The sequence below is a fragment of the Etheostoma cragini genome, chromosome 22, assembly GCF_013103735.1.
Source record: "Etheostoma cragini isolate CJK2018 chromosome 22, CSU_Ecrag_1.0, whole genome shotgun sequence".
NCBI classification, from domain to species: Eukaryota; Metazoa; Chordata; class Actinopteri; order Perciformes; family Percidae; genus Etheostoma; species Etheostoma cragini.
This window is the reverse complement of record NC_048428.1, coordinates 10,819,931-10,836,722: the sequence shown is the minus strand read 5'-3', so window position 1 is coordinate 10,836,722 and position 16,792 is coordinate 10,819,931. Positions and strand designations below refer to the sequence as shown.

General features: G+C 41.6%; 1 protein-coding gene across 2 annotated transcripts in view; it reads right to left on the bottom strand.

Annotated features, from left to right (window-relative positions):
• Positions 1–16,792, bottom strand: part of cntnap2a (contactin associated protein 2a) — a 322,443-nt gene that overhangs the window by 25,140 nt on the left and 280,511 nt on the right. The window contains exons 18-21 of one of the 2 annotated variants that reach the window (XM_034861583.1): positions 16,464–16,634; positions 7,608–7,826; positions 5,440–5,469; positions 2,539–2,775 (exon numbers count right to left, since the gene is read on the bottom strand). In XM_034861583.1, coding sequence (XP_034717474.1) covers positions 2,539–2,775; positions 5,440–5,469; positions 7,608–7,826; positions 16,464–16,634 — 657 coding nt within the window. The remainder of the gene's footprint in view (positions 1–2,538; positions 2,776–5,439; positions 5,470–7,607; positions 7,827–16,463; positions 16,635–16,792) is intronic. The other variant, XM_034861584.1, reaches the window with a different exon arrangement.

The following is a 16,792-nucleotide window of genomic DNA, read 5'->3' as shown; positions in this document are numbered from 1 at the left end:
TTGACACATTGGGAGATGCTAATGTCTTTTTGTAATATAAATGGGATTGTAATCAGTTTGTCAATTTTGCACATCAGGACTTTGCAGTTGTTCAGGTGGAAAGCCCATTCTGATCTGTTGAGATCTTTCCTCAAAATTCTGAGATAGGAACTCATAATTGAAAGATCTTTTCTCAAAATAACAAGATCAGGATCTCCAAAAGCCAGTAGCGTGCTTGAGCAAATGCCTTGAGTCAGTTACAAATTATATATGGAAAAACAAAATAACATAACCTTTATAATCATTATCCTTATCCTTAAAACGCCCTAAAAAATTATCTTTAAAAAAAAAAAATGTAAAAGCTATTCTTACATTTTATCTCTATTCGTACAAACTGTAGATTAAGTGGATCCTTTAAATAACCTGTCTCTGCCTTTTCTACCCTGCTGAGAAAAAGAGTAGAGAGACTCCGAGGTGCTGCCCAGAGTCTCAGCAGCAACACACACAACTGTCTGGAAGCATAACAGGGAATCTTTAAGTTTGCGTGTGTGTGTGTGTGTGTGTGTGTGTGTGTTTGTGTGTGTGTGTGTGTGTGTGTAATTTATGTCAGAACGTGACAAAGTATTGGAAAGGGAATTTGTGCAAGAATGCAAACCTAACCAGGTCTCTGCAAATGCGTGTGTGTGTCTGTGTATATGTACATGTGCACATCAGCTCCATGTAACCCTCAAAGGCAGAAAAGCAGAAGAATGAGGGTATACAATAATAATACTGTGGGGTCCCCTGAGCAGTGTGTAAATATGGATACAATGGAAATGCACTATGCAATTATGGCTGGCTTCATGCATTTTTCACTCACTGGGAGAGAGGGGGAGAAATTCAGTAAAAGAAAAGGAAAACAAAGGAGAGGGGAAACTGTGAGAGGAGAAAAGAAGAAAAATGGAGGGGAGGAGAGAGGAGTGGAGAAAAGCAAAAATGGAGAAGACAGAAAAGGAAAAAAAATTGATAGGGAGGAGAGTAGCACAAAGCGGAGCGAGAAAAGAAAGCAGTGAAACATATAAAAAGGGACAGGAGATAGAAAAGAGATGAGAATAAAAAAAAGAGGGAACATGTGTGAAGAAAGGAAAACAAAGATGAGAACTGGAGGCAGAGAAAAGAAGGAACGAAGGAGACAAAAGAGAAAGAGGGGAGACACATATATCATGCAAAGAAACAAACAGACACAAGGTTATGCTCTCTCCCTTTCTCTGCCTTTCTCTTTTTTCTGACACAGCCAGACTAATACATAAACACACACCCTCGCACAGACAGTAATCTCTATTCTCTAAATCCCAAAATGCCTGATTGGTTATGACAGGATTCAGAGGAGGTCTTCTCATGTCTTACACTAGCCTATCACCACCCACTGTCACCCTCTTCCCTTCTTCCTTGACAGACACAGACACAGACACAGACACACAGACACACACACACACACACACACACACACACGCACACGCACAAGCACACGCTCACGCACATGCAGGCACGCACATGCAGGCACACACATGCAGGCACACACACTTCTTGTTTCTGTCATCTTGTCACCCTCCTGCCAAGAGCACAGGGAAAAAACACTATTAGGCTTTAGGAAACAAATTAATTCACGTGTCGGGGATCAACTCTGACTAGGAGCTTGGAGAAAGCCTTTGACAACACTGCTGCTCTCCCCCCAGAGCATTTTATGAAAAGTTGTTTTGGGAAGTACAACTTTAATGCTGTATCTAATGAATTCCTGTGAAACAAATATTATGTACTGTGGTAGCAATATGTAACAGTGCAGAGTCACAGTGTGACATTTCTCATCTCTGAACTCAAAAAAACCTAGAGCGACCCATGGCTTAGTAAAATGACTTGCTTTTTGTTTTTTTAGTATTATCTCTTAGCTCTGCATCTGCACAGTTTTAGCATTCAGTCAGGAGACTCTACAGTCAGGAAGAATTGGTGGGTAAGCACACTATCACTCTCAATCGATGCCTTTTATCATAAGACCAAACACTTTCAACACAGATGGCTCCAAACTGAATAGGAAGTGAGCACAAGCACAGAGTGCAGCAAAAAAAAAAATCACAGTTGGTTGTCAGGCAATGAAGCTCATTGAAACTACTCCAGCAGTAATCATGGCACTATTTGCCTCTGGCTTTGTAAGCTAAAAAGAGACAATGCCAATGATAACATGGCTTTACAAAGACGCCCGCAAACCCTGTTGGAAAAGTGTTAGCCGAGAGATTATGACTCAGTGTGTAATCCTAAAACTCTGAGCATAAAAGGTAGTTTGTTAGGTTTGAAGAAGAGAATAAAGGAAATAAAAAAAGTGCACAAAAAACCCTGCAGTGCCAGCAAATTGGAAATAAAATCAGACATAAAATAGTACCTGAAAGCCCACACAAAGAGTGATTGATTTATCTTGTAATTGAAGTTTTGAAGATAAAAAGCAATGTGATGCATTTGTGGCGTTTATAGTCCCATGATCTACCTTCAATTAGGGACTGAAATTGTATTTCCAAAAACGCCTCTCACCTCTGGTGCAGAACGGGCCGTCATAGGCAGTGGCGGTGCAGTCACATAGGTAGCCGTTGTACCTCTCCACACACTTCCCTCCGTTCCGGCAGTACATCCCAAAACTGGTACAGTGGCCTTGGCAACCAGGCTTGACCCCGGGCGTCACCTTGGCCCTCTCTTCCAGGTCGAGGGTTATGCCGTTCATCCGCAGGGCTCGGATACAGCCCAGGAACCCCCTCTGCCCCCCTGCAGCACCTGAGGAGCGCGGGAGAGAGGTGGTATCAGTGTAGCAGTGGGACATAACAAATAAAAAAAAACAAATGGAAGTCAGAGTCACAGAAGTAATTTTGATTGTAAGAGGCTGTTTAAATCTCTTTTTTAGAAATGTTAATATCCTAACGCCTGGTGGAAGCCACTGATGTCACGTTAATAGTTCTAACTGTGACGCCGAACTTGAAACAACCTTCAACTCGTTCGATTTCTTCACTAATTAAAACAGCCTAATGAACATGGTGTCTTAATGAACATCTCACAAGCATACACACACGCAAATGAATGCACAAATGCGCGTAACCTACATACTTCAGGAAAACACACACATTCAAAACATCGCACACAGCGCACCTGATTTGAACAAGTCAATATAAGCATTAATGCTTAGCCTTGGGGTGTCGATAGCCATTCCTCTAAAGTGCCTCCATCGTCATTCTGGCCTTGCACCATTACAGTCTAACTACCCATTAACTTGGACAGAGTAGGGGTGTTAAATAGATGAATGTGCACCCAAATGACTATAGCAATAAACACACTCATAAACATGCACCCACGGGTATAGATGGAAACGTACACAAGCACACCCACAGAGGATGGTTAGACTATATGGATAAACACACATGTATGGGCACACAATCACACACACTATCATTAACAATAGCCGAGGGGCATTTTAGTTATTAAAACCTCTCAATTGCATCCTTTGGATTACAGAGAGAACACACACACGCACGCGCGCACGCACGCACACATGCACGCACGCACGCACACACACACACACACAATACCTCTATCTGTAGTGTCCTGAGGTAACTACTACTGGTATGATTAGACACTGTAAATAAAAATGAATTGAAAATTGAATCTGCTAGTTATGCCACAGAGGTACAACACAATAAGATTTCTAATACATGTACTTTGGTCTCCAGACAGTAAATTATTCACATATCAGGATGCAGCTGGGCTTTCACACGCTCTCCCACTTTCCATTCCCACAAAGGGTTTGACTTTTAGTAGACCTGTTAATTAATCCATTTTGTACTCCTGATTGGCTGGAGGTTTCTGCCACCTGTTTACCCAGATCTAAATCAGTCTCTGATTAAACGGACGGCAGGCTCTGAGGCCTGTGGAGACTAGGGCGGCACATACAAAGGTATGCACACTTACACATACAGTACAGCAAAAAAATGGCATGTAATGAAGCCTGACTAATAGTCACTGAAGTCAACATTGGCAGCCAGATATAAAATGGCAAATACGGTGGAAAAATGTAATGCTGTGCCATGGATTGCAACAATATTTGTATAGACTGCATTTTTATGTTTGGATACCTTCATTTTTCTTTATCAGGTTATATTGTGTTCTGTCTGTTTATTTAATTTGACTTTTGGTGTATTCTTACTTTGTTGCTACCAAATACATTGTCTTAATTCAGTGATATATCATTATCTGATTTTTCTTTTATATCAATATCAGCCATAAAAATTTAGTATTGGTCAGGGTTTAGACTGTACGCATGGAGACACACACACACACACACACATACACACACACACAGTATGTAATAGAAAATAATAAAATTCACATATAGCATGTGTTTGCAATTATTTATTTATTGGTGTGCTGTGTGTGGCTCAAGGGTACAGTACCCTGTAATGAAGTGCTAATGAGAAAACATTTTAAATTAGTATTAATTAGGATATACACAGTACACATACGCACAACACATATACATGCAACTTACCTAACTTTAACAAACCAAAAGACCAATTAAAAGTAAAAAATTAACCTTTTGACCTTTACTGTGTGTGTGTGTGTGTGTGTGTGTGTGTGTGGATTCTACATTACAGAGAAAAGATTAACTAATGATAAACAGGCAATATGCAGTTAAATACTGTATAGAGTTAAGGGAATGGACAAACGTGTATGTGGATTGTTCTTTGAAGCCTGATCCAACCACAAAGATACATTCCCCATTTACACCAACAGGTAACACATGTGTTCTTCCATTGTCATTGTATAAGTGGCTCAATGGAATAATGGTATGTCCTATTTCTTTCTGTTAATCTGTTTGTTGTTTAACACAGAGGAGATCCCTAAAACAGTCTTTATTCACTATGTTTATTGGGGATGCCCTTAAGGGTGCAATTAGTATTTGTTTTAGATGAGTATTTTTGATTTATATAGTCAAAATGCCATTTCAAATGCCTTCCACACCCACTGGCCTTTCCAGGAGAGATATTATCATAGAAATCCCATTTTACCAGCCCAGTGCTCTACATCTGTTAGTTTACAGCAAAGCCCCCCCCAAACCATCTCTCTTAAAGGTCCGTAATGGGCTTGCTTTTGATGGATCACTGCACTGAAAATGTACTTGTATATTGCAATAAACCCAAGTCTACAGACATTCTTCACACCTGTGTGCTAATGTGCAGCATGAATCAAAACAGTAACAGCAAAAGAACCTGAGCAGTTACATTTCGGAAGATGAATCCTGGCTAAACTTTAATCACCACTAATGTGGAACTGAAACAAAACATTGTGGGTGAGGTCCATGTGTTTTTGTGTGTACTGTGAAAACTGAAGTCATTATGTTTGCATTAATGTCACACAGGTATTTCATTGTACTCATTGAACGATACCTACTGTCTTGGCAGGTGAGTGAGGCTGGTTTCCCTGTGACAGGTTGTCGCACACATGCAGTGTGTAGAAACAAGCAAGATGTCGATCCATGACGACAGAAAAACCAAAGTAAGAAAAGAAAGACAAACCAATCCAACCATGAGAAGTGAGCAAAAAACATGCAAAAATATATAAAAGTGAGATAGTGAGCAAGCATTAATCAAGAGGGGAATCAAAAGAACAGATGGTGGAATTAAAGAAATAAAATGTTGCAAGATTGATGGTTATGTGCACGTATGAAGTGAATAGGAGGAGCTAAAAGTTAACAGTGTGAAGTAAATGACAGCAGGCTGATGGTATAACATTTACTCACAAGGCCATTAGAGCAAATGAGCCACTGTGCAGTAAACACTAAAGCAATCAAATGCTTGATGAGGAGCATATTGATTGAGAAAGAGAGAAGGAGATGATACAGCGGCAGATATGAGAACAAGGTGAGCAAAATAAAGCTCCCCGTTGTACATACTTACTGTGTCATTATCAGAAATCATAACAGCCCATTTTAACCTTTATTTTTCTGGATTACATTGTTTTTTTTCCTCACTACTTTGAAACAGCCACATCAATATCAATCGGAGATGACGTGTGAAGAGGCGCGGGATCTCTCAAGGAACAATCAGGCGAGTTCAGTCTACAAGAGTCTCCCCACTCTTTCCAAATCTCTCCATCAAACACAAAAAAGGATCTCTATCTTTTCTTGATGTTAGAGGCCAGGTCTAAACCACTTCCCTTTTCCTGTGTGTGTGTCACACTGTAACTTCTCAAAGCAATCCTCAAATGAGGTTTAAGCAGGGATTAGAGGTCAGATATGAGAAGGTGCTGACACCTCTGTGGCTTGTTGTTACTGTACAAAAGTATTTTCTCTATCTTCCACTACATTTTGTGTTTTTAGACGTGTGCTTCACACAGTAGGCCTGAGCCTTCTCCTGTCTTCCTTTCGGCAGACAATGCAGAATGCACATGCAAATGAGGCTGAGGCGCTACCTGAAAGCCATTACGTTCCCAGTTTAGTAGCCGCAAGTCATACAGCATCGAAACCTTTCTCGCACTTTCCCATTTCACTAAATGAAAGTACAAATACACTGACAGCAAAATCAGCTAAAAAATGACATGTAATAAAAATTGGGACATGATAAGGTTCAGGATGCTTCAGCAGCCTTTAAATCATCAAAAGTGATGAGACAGTGAACTCATATTATAATCCGGGATCAGCGGGGTTCAAGCTATCACATCGGGATGCCTGATTGGAATTTGGAACAATCTCCTTTCGGCGGAACTTTTTCCATGAGATAGTAGGAACTCTGTGATCCGCCTCAGCACTTTTGCTTCTATCCTCAAATCCCTGAAACTATTTTAGCCCAAGAGTTTGGTTTATAGCGTATTGACAGCTCAGCACAAAAGGGAGAATGACACCAAGAAGTAAAGGCATAGGGAGAAAACTGGACAGATCCTCTGCCATTTAAACGGCTGATGAGCTTGAGAGGCATTGTGTGGAGAGGAGGACGAAGCCATAAGGAGCTAACCAGAGAATGTGCGTGTGGGATAAGGAAAGTCTTGATATAGTCCTTTTACAATAATAGCTTCTTAATCCAAAGGAATATAATTGCAGAGTCAAAGTATTAAAGAAATGACCTCTATAACTGAATTAAGCCAGCACAGAGGCTCAGTTTTAACTTTATTTAAACTCTGATCACTTACATGGATTAGTTTCCGAGGACGCCCGTGACTGCATATCCTTAAACGAGAAATGGCTGTGTGTGCTGGATTAACATGTACTTGATTAGCAGTGGCTGTGGCTAAGATGGGCTGAAGCCGCTTTAGAGAGAACCCAGTGAGCTTGCCACATATTTAATTTCTGAAACAATCCGACGTCTACATAATGGATGTCTGCATCTGAGGGCAACATTGCTAGAAAACAAAGGTTATTTTAATTCAATCCAATTACGATCACATGGCTCTTCCACACATAAGAGTTTGTAATTATCTTGTGTTGGTCTCTACAAGTGTCCCTCCTACAGAAAGCGGCTATTGAATGTTCAATTTTCAATGAAATTTTTGTGCACAAGAGTCATTCTTGCACATTGTGGTCGCTTACTTATTGTTTGGATTCCGTAGGAGTGTGCATGTCTTACCCACGTAGAGCTGGCTGAACAGCTCTAGCCGTGTGTGCCCCTGTGCAGGAGCAAGCCGAGATGCCCGATACGTCTGATCCAACTGAAGGACTGACTCTTTGACGTTTCGCTCGGCCATCACGCGATGCCATTGGTCGTCATTGAGAGGCGTGGCCGAATGTACCGTCAGCTCTACAGGTCCATTTCCAACATCAAAGGAGAAGGAAATGATTTTAGGAGCTGCAAAGAGAGTGTGAGAGAAAGAAAGAAAGAATCATTTCACCTACAATTTACTGTAGTTACAGAAGTTATGTATTAAAATACATGAAGCAAAAATCTAAACTTTCTAAAAACCCATAACTTGCGGTTTTGTCAGTCTGCAGGTAAATATGTATTCAATTTCTAATCTAATGGCTCATTTGTTTCAAGGCCACTCAGTTGGCTTGTATAGATTTCAGCTTTGCAATACACGACTGCTCACAGCTTCGGACAAAACTAATCTCACAGAATGTCAATAGATGCCAGGAACTTGGTTGGTTTTGCATGACATAAGGTTGTAGCCTCCCGCAGCAGTTGGGGTGTGCTGCGTTTTGCTGTTCTTGAACTAGAGGTGTAAAGTCTTGATTTTTTTGGAGAGATTAAATTCATTGAGAAAGAGAAAAAAGCGCTCATAAGAGATGAGTTACAGAGAGAGTGTGTTAGGCAAGATGGCCTTGTAGTCCTCCAAGTTACATTTACATAATCTGAAAAGGTGTGTGTCTGTGTGTTTGGGATGTGTTATGGAAAATGAAGGAAGTTGAAAAGCCATAATGTTTATTTCTTCTCCAAAGTTCAATAGCCTAATATTTCAACAGACCAACAGAGGGCACTGTTCTACTATTTACCTTTTTTGGACCATGGCAGGTAAAAAAACATTGATAATTCTATGTTACAGTGTGTGTGTGTGTTTGTGTGTGTGTGTGTATGTGTGTATGTGTGTGTGTGTGTGTGTGTGTGTTTCAGTTTACCACCTGTCCATTCCAGATGTTTTGCTACTGCATTGGTGAGGTCACTGTCTGATGGCTTTTAACCTCTCTTCTCTGGAACAGCGATCAATCTTTATACTGTGTGTGTGTTTGTGTGTGTTATGACAGAAAAGAAGTTGACGAATGAGGCAGAGAGTGTGTGTGTGTGTGTTATTATTTCCACGTCTATCTCAACTTGAAACAGTCAGGTAAATAATCTCCACAAGAATAAATGTTATTTATGTGACACTACTAAGCAGACATCCACACATATTGGCCTTCATATTAATAGATTTAAGCTGAGTGGCATTTCTCTCATAATTTTCAACTGCAAGACACTGTTGGTTTGGATTCACTATTTTATTGATATTGAAGTTATATACGTCATATTTTCAACAACATATGCATTATGTGTGGACAAGAGATGTTCAACGAATGCTTGCCACTGCAAAATGTCAAAGCAATCGTTTTGTTAAGACCTATGAGGGTAATGAAAGAACAACGAGAAAACAAATGATTACTATTTTTGGTGCTGGAAAGATGATTTGCAATTGTCGAATTAAAACCCAATTTGACTCTTTCCTTAATGTGTGGTGCTACTGTGTGCCCGCCGTAATAAAGCCAGATATTATGGGTGGGGCCATTTGGTGACTATTGGCACCAGTGTGTTTGCACTCATAGATATAATGAAAAACCACTTCCAAGCTCTATATGTTACTGTTCCATTATGGCTTCATTAGGCTCAGTTGTTAGAGTTGATCATTTTATGTAGTCTCCAAGAACCATCACCTTATCATGTTGGAGAGGTTTGTGTGTCCCTATGAACCTATGAATGGCTGTGTTGTTGGGAGCTTTGTGCTCCTGGTAGGGTCTCCCATGGAAAAGTGGTCTCAGGTGAGGGGCCAGACAAAGAATGGCTCAAAACCCCTATGAAGCAATGAGAGGGAGATGGAGTGACCCTGCCCGGAGGAAACCCGGGGCCCCTGTTTGGGGTTAGGCCCAGACAGAGGGCTGATCACCATCTGGTGGTGAGTTTAGTCAGGGGCTGGGGGAAGACTCTGGACAGACCTGGTAAGTCCAAACGGGTAGTGTGGGTAAATTGGGAATGTTTGGAGGAGGCCCCTGTCCGACAGACTTACAACTCACACCGCCGACGGAGCTTTTGTGCATCCCTGTGGAGGCTGGGGGCATTGAACATGAATGGACAATGTTCAAAGTTTACATTGATAAAGCTGCGGTGGAGAGCTGTGGTCTTAGGGTCTTAGGTGCCTCAAGGGGTGGTAACCTACGGACACCCTGGTGAAAACTGGTGGTCAAGGAAGCTGTCCGATTTCAGAAGGAGTCTTTCCGGGATATGCTATCCTGGAGGAATCCAGAGGCAGTTGCAAGGTACCGAAGGGCCAGAAGGGCTACAGCCTCTGCCATTAAAGAGGCGAAGCAACAAATTTGGGAGAAGTTTGGAAAGACTTGGAGAAGGACTTTTGGTCGGCACCAAGGTGCTTCTGGAAAATAGTTTGCCACCTCCGGAGGGGGAAGCAGGAAACCATCCAAGCTGTGTACAGTAAGGCTGGGATGCTGTTGACCTCAACTGAGGAGGTGATCGGGCAGTGGAAGGAGCATTTTGATGAACTCCTAAATCCAGATAATACGCCCTCTATGGTAGAGGTAGACCTGGAGGATGATGGAGAATTGTTGTCAATTTCCCTGCTGGAAGTCGCTGATGTGGCAAAGCCCAAGGGATTCATGAGACCCGTCCAGAAATGCTGAAGGGGTTGTCTTGGTTGACACCCCTCTTCAACATTGCGTGGAGGTCTGGGACGGTGCCTAGGGAGTGACAGACCGGGGTGTGTGCCAAATACAGGGGTATCACACTTCTCAGCCTCCCTGGTAAAGTCTACTCCAAGGTGCTGGAAAGGAGGGTTCAGCCAATAGTCAAACCTACGGTTGAAGAGGAACAATGCAGATTTTGTCCTGCTTGTGGAACAACTGATCCGATCTTCACTTTCGCAAGGATCCTGGAGGGAGCCTGGGAGTATGCAACACCGGTCTACATATGTTTTGTAATTGGATGTTTTGTAGATCTGGAGAAGGCGTATGACCGGGTCCCCCGGGAGATGGGAGGTGCTGCAGAAGTATGGGGTGAGGGGGTCCCTCCTCAGGGATCCATCCAATCTCTGTATGACCAAAGCAAGAGCTGTGTCTGGGTTCTAGACAGTAAGTCAGACTTGTTCCAGGTGAGGGTTGGCCTCTGCCAGGGCTGCGCTTTGTCACCAATCCTGTTTGTAGTATTTATGGACAGGACATCAAGGCATAGTCGGGGTCTGGAGGGGGTGCAGTTCAAAAGGAGCCAGTTGAGGTGTTTTGGCCATCTGGTAAGGATGCCTCCTGTCCGCCTCTTTAGGGAGGTGTTCCAGGTACGTCCAGCTGGGAGGAGGCCTCGGTGATGACACAGAACTAGGTGGAGGGATTGTATCTCCAACCTGGTCTGGGAACGCCTCGGGATCCCCCAGTCAGAGTTGGTTAATGTGGCTCGGGAAAGCAAAGTTTGGGGTTCCCTGCTGGAGCTGCTGGCCAATACCAGATAAGTGGACCAAGATGGATGGATGAATGGATGGATGGTCATTGGAAAAATAAAATTTATTTTTTTCCCTTTGCCCAATCAATATGCCTGGCCATTTTCTCCTTTTCATATTGCTTTCATATAATTATCTCTTTTTAATCAACTTATTCTTCCATTCAAACTCTAGCATCCATTCTTCTACACATATAGTTCCTCTGTTTTCTTTGTATTCTTTCATTCCTTCCCCCATTTTATCCATGTCCACAGTCCCCTGACTCTATCCTCCCTTCTCTGTGTGGTTTTTGTATTTTTTTTTTCTTCCAGCTTGCATTTTTGGCATTCACTTACCCATCCCTTTTGATCCCATAGTCACTTTGCCCTCCCTCCTTCTTTTCCATCCTCCCTTGATCCCATTTCTTGAAATGATTATTTCCTCTTTAGATGAGAAGCAAAGACACCAGAAATCATCTCAGCAAAAGCCTGCCTGGATGTGCTGAGAGCATTAACCTATAAGATAAATCTGAAAAGTGCTGAAATATTTAACTACCTACAAAACACAAAACACAGGAGTGTGCAGACAAATGGGTGCATGCACACACAGTAAAGCTAAGCCTGCTGACAGGCTTTAGTAAACTGAATAAATGACATCTGTATGCGAAGAGCAGCTCTCCATGGCCAAGATTGCAGTATCAGTTATTTTAAATGCTGTAAGAAAGCCAAACATATATCAGAATACTCCAATAGAAACATGGCAAATCCGCTATTGCCACACTGAATGGCATGCAAGTGTTTGACTGTCAGTGAGTTGTTTTAGCAGCACTGCATAGCAAGATGGATGCCCTACAACTTCCATTTTTATACTCTGTCCATAGACAGGGATGAAAACTAAAGTGCCCACAGAGCCCCAAGCTTGCGTCAACAATTTGCATAGCTGTGATTGATGTTATGAGTGTTACTGTGTGTGTGTGTGTGTGTGTGTGTGTGTGTGTGTGTGTCTGTGTGTGTACCATATTGTATGCACAAGATGCACTTGCATGTTGGCCTTGAGAGCTTTTTATTTTCACTATTTGTTTTTCAATTAATCTTTTAATACGGAGGCTGAATAAGCCAAGCTCTTAATAATGCGTCAGCACAGCACAACCAAACTATGATAAATAGTAAAAGAGTTTGTATATGTCTTTGTTTAAAAGACCACTGCTTGTGTTGCTGTGCATATATGTGGTTTTCAATTTGCAGTTCTTCTGGCAGTATATTATCACTTCAATTTCTCTTCTGTTATACTTGCTAATTCTTTGTTGTTTGTCTCATTTTCTTTGTTAGCCTTTTGCTGTGTTTTCCACCCCTGAGATGGCTGGAACAGCCCTTTTATGGACGGAAACTCTAAAAAAGTGCAAGCCACAGCAAACCTGCTCCTGTTGACGCTGAAACAAGATTTAAAGCAAATTTAAGCATCTCTTTGTAACAAAAAGGCTCTTCAATTTGCAATTTTTTTAAACAGTTTTTAAAGAACAGTCTGAAAAATATATATTTTTGGTAGTGGCTGTTTTTCTCTAGATAAATACATATTGCTTTGCAAATCAGAGTGACATTTGACAACTTCAGCAAACTAGAGATGCATAGACCACTGCTAAATGTAAACTTTGTGTCCGTCTGGCCTTCACATAAAAAGCCGATAATTCTATTTTATAAGCCGAGGCCACAAGTGGGAAAGAGCATTTCTCAGCTGGATCCCTGACTGAAAGTGTTTATAACCTTTCGGCGTGACTATCACTGAAATTGCAGCCTCTTAAAGACATACACACACAAACTTTCCACCGAGCACCCCAGAAGTCAAGCATTTCTGTATTTAGGGACCTTTGAATCTGTCCTCAACCCTGTCACCAGTTCAGTTCACAGGGTTCTGACTCTCACGTGTCTGTGCTTACTTCTCAAGATCCAAAGAGGAATAGTGTGCAACTGATGGCCTTGAGTCTGCTGAGGTCACAATAATTTGTGTTTTGTACAATGTAGTGTGTGTGTGTGTGTGTGTGTGTGTGTGTGTGTTTGTGTGTGTGTGTGTGTGTGTGTGTATCTGGAAGTGTGTGTATATGCTCTGAGCTCCTGGAATGGCACAGCTAGGCTATGCTGGCCTAATGCTATTCATTTCATGCCTTGACCGGATTGCAGCAGATGCAGTTTTTGCACCAGCAAGTGGGCAGAGATTATATGTGTGTTTATGTGTATGTGTGTGAGCGTGCGTGTGTGCATGCAAGTTGCTTTGGGAGTGTGTGGCTTACTGTGTGCTCTAGGCAAAATGCAAGATTATAGCAAGGGAGAGGAGAGTGGAAATCAATGTGGGGGCATTTTGAGAGCCTCGAAGTGCGCACGCACGCCCTCATGCACACACGCACTCCCTTCTCCCTGTACTTGCATGTACAGTATAGCTTCAGTACATTGTTTTGCTTCTGCAGTAATAAGTGTTTACATGCATTGGTGGTGTGTGTTCATTCACTGGTTGGCATTTTGTCACAAGATGGCGGGACAGGCCCACCAGCAGAAAATGGTAAGGGAGCACTTTTTTACACCCATTGTAAAAATCCCTTTGAATCACAATGAAATGCAATTAGTCATCTATTGACAGCCATGCTGTGCCGTGAACCCCCCTTTACAATTCAGCTATGCAATTAAGTTGAAGCCTGAGATTACCATTCTTGATCAGCAAGGCCACTGGGATGTTAATTTGACCAAGAAACAGAAACTTACTGCCTGACATGTCAATCATAAGTCTTAGACAGGACTGAGAGAATGTGAAATGGGCTGGTGCAAAGCTATCCCATTTATTTTGGGATTTTAAACACCTTATTCTCTTCTGTTGCCATCTCTTCCATTTATTTGACTTAATATGTCTAGTCCAAGAGCATTGTCTCCTTTTTGTATTTCATCCATTTAGTAAGGGTTTATAGCATAGAAACGGCACGAGGTAGAGAGACAAAGAAAAGTGGAGAAAAACTGAATTTTTTAATTTAAACTGTAAAGTCAACTCAACATTGCCTCATTGAAAATCAATTGAAATATGAAAATGGAAAATAGCATTTAACAAAAACTACTGCAAGTGCAAGTTAACCTGAGGTGTTTTGATGTATTTTAGATGTATTTTGATGCAAATACTTTGTTACTTTTTTTCATCCATTGACTACAACCAACAAGGTGGAATAATAAAAATTGCACTCTAGTAATACAAATTACAAGTAAGATTTAGAGACCCATTGCAAAGGTGCAGGCATAATTTCAACAAGATTATTTTGGTGTGTGTCTATTTATACAACAGTTCTGTTGCATCTCAAGAATATCAAATCTGAAAGTGACTTAGCACAATAAGGCCCCCATGACTGAACACCCTCTCAACTGGTGCCATGGTTGCTTTTGTGTCTATCAGAAAAGCTGTGATGTCTTAGGGATGGGCTCCTGCCTCTCTTCTTGTCTGCGGCTTTCAGGACGTGGGGATCTTTCCATCTCTGCTGCTACAAGATCTGAAAGCATATATTATTATATATTATATATGAATGGATAGATAACAGATAATATATATATACACATATGGTTATATTCAAGACAAAGTTATATACAACTATACCTTTATTAAACAGTCTCCTGTAAAATGTACCCACACGCATGTGGTTTCATTTCATATCTATCCATAATTTAAGAAACGATTTTCTGTTAGAAGTTGTGCAAAAAAACGTGGAATAGGGTGCACAAAGTATTTTTATAGCAGCATTACTCTTTAATAATTGATGATAAAATATTAAACTCACCAAGTAGTTGCTCTTTTATCGTCTGCTGATGACATCATCTGACGCAAGAACATCATGGTCAAGCCAGAGGAGGCAAGGGGAAGAGTCCAGTGGAACAGACACCATAGACTGTGCCTCCAACATCGGGCTCCAAAACATCTACAAGCCTGTCAGCTGGCCAAACTCTCGGTGATAGACGCAGGTCTTTATGTCATTGGGCATTTGAGGAGATTGTTGTGTCTGTAATTGTCCAAAGGAGTGATGGCTTCCACAAGCTGTGAAGCTGAACTCCATCTGACTGTTGTTGTTGAGGGGATACTGCGGTTGGCACCATATTCTGGCCCAAAAGCTCCCTTCAACCCATAGGTGGAGTGAAGCAGACAGCTAAATGTGTTCACCCTAGCCATTGGGCTGTTCAGTGTGTTTATCTCTTTCAGCCCATCACAAACAGTTAGCTGTAATGGATGTGCAAAACACTGCAGGCAATGTTTTCATCAGTTATTCTCAACGGATTCCATGTCAGCTTGGTAATTATCTCCTCTTATCATAGGCTGTGGTTTTCCAGGTCTTCTTCCTCACTTCAGCTGAGCCCACAGAGGGAACACATACTGCGAAGGCCTTCTCCATATTTGAAGCATTATAACAGCTGATGTAACTTTATGCTTTACTAAATAGTTATCAGTGTGTTCAAACGTATTGCTTTTTTCTCATTCCACTGTGAGATCCTGTAAATCTGTCAGGGTTTAGAGGAACAGACTGTAGTTTTGACCTCTGGTATTTTGGCTTGAGAAGCTTGTGAAAGATAAGTTTTGCTAAAATAAACAGGCCACACCTCTTATTCTAATATGTCAAATAAATATCTAAACACATCTTATGTTGCTCATCTCATTTTTAGGTTCTAGCTAGAGAACGTCAAGTAAGAAAAATGTAGTGATTCTGTCCTCAGAGTAAACAAAAAACAGATCAATTGAATGTTTGAGCTATTTATTTTTTATTGAAAAGAATATTTGATGTATAACTGCACATGCTTTCTGAGTGGGAAGACTTCTGTCTCTTGAACATGTGCAGGTACACACTCAAGTTTACCTGTGTTTGTGTATGTGTGTGTGTGTGTGTGTGTGTTTGTGCGTGCGTGCATGTAAAAGAGAGAGAGAGAGAAAGAGAGAGAGAGCTTGTGTTTTGTCAACCCTGAAAATGGGTGATTTGGTTAAGCAGAGGTTTATAATGGACATAATTATTACACACACCAATTACCTTAAATAAATGATTGCTCTCTCTTGCAATCACACAAAGTAGTGCGACATAATCAGTAAGGCAATTGACTGCTGCCTATGTGTGCAAGTGCATCACCGTGTGTGTGTATGAGATCCTCTGTGTGTGTGTGTGTGTGGTGAAGGATTGCAGCCAGCGCTGGATAAAACTTAACACTGGGTTAGATAAAGAGTCAGAGTAAGAGAGAGAGTAAGAGAGAGAGTAAGAGCGACAGACAGAGAGAGAAATGACTCACATGCACACAAACAATCACTTAGATGCATCTTACATTTGAGCTCCAAGCGGATAAAGTCGGTGTTGCCCAGGTTTTCCAGAAAGACACCGTAGGGTGCGCTGGTCTTGAAATAGAAGGAGATGTCGGCGCTGGTCTCACCCTGGAAAGTGGCAAAGTGCAGGTAGGATGACGGTGTGGTGAATGATGCAGCGTTCCAGTAGTTATCTGTGGAAAAATAGATAGAATCACAACTCCGGACCAGGCCATCTGGCATGCCCCTACTGTACTGTACCGTCCATCAGCACTGCAACGCACATAGCCCACACAAAAAACCCATTCCAAACTGATAAGCTTCAGAATAAATTCATTGTAGAAATGGTTTT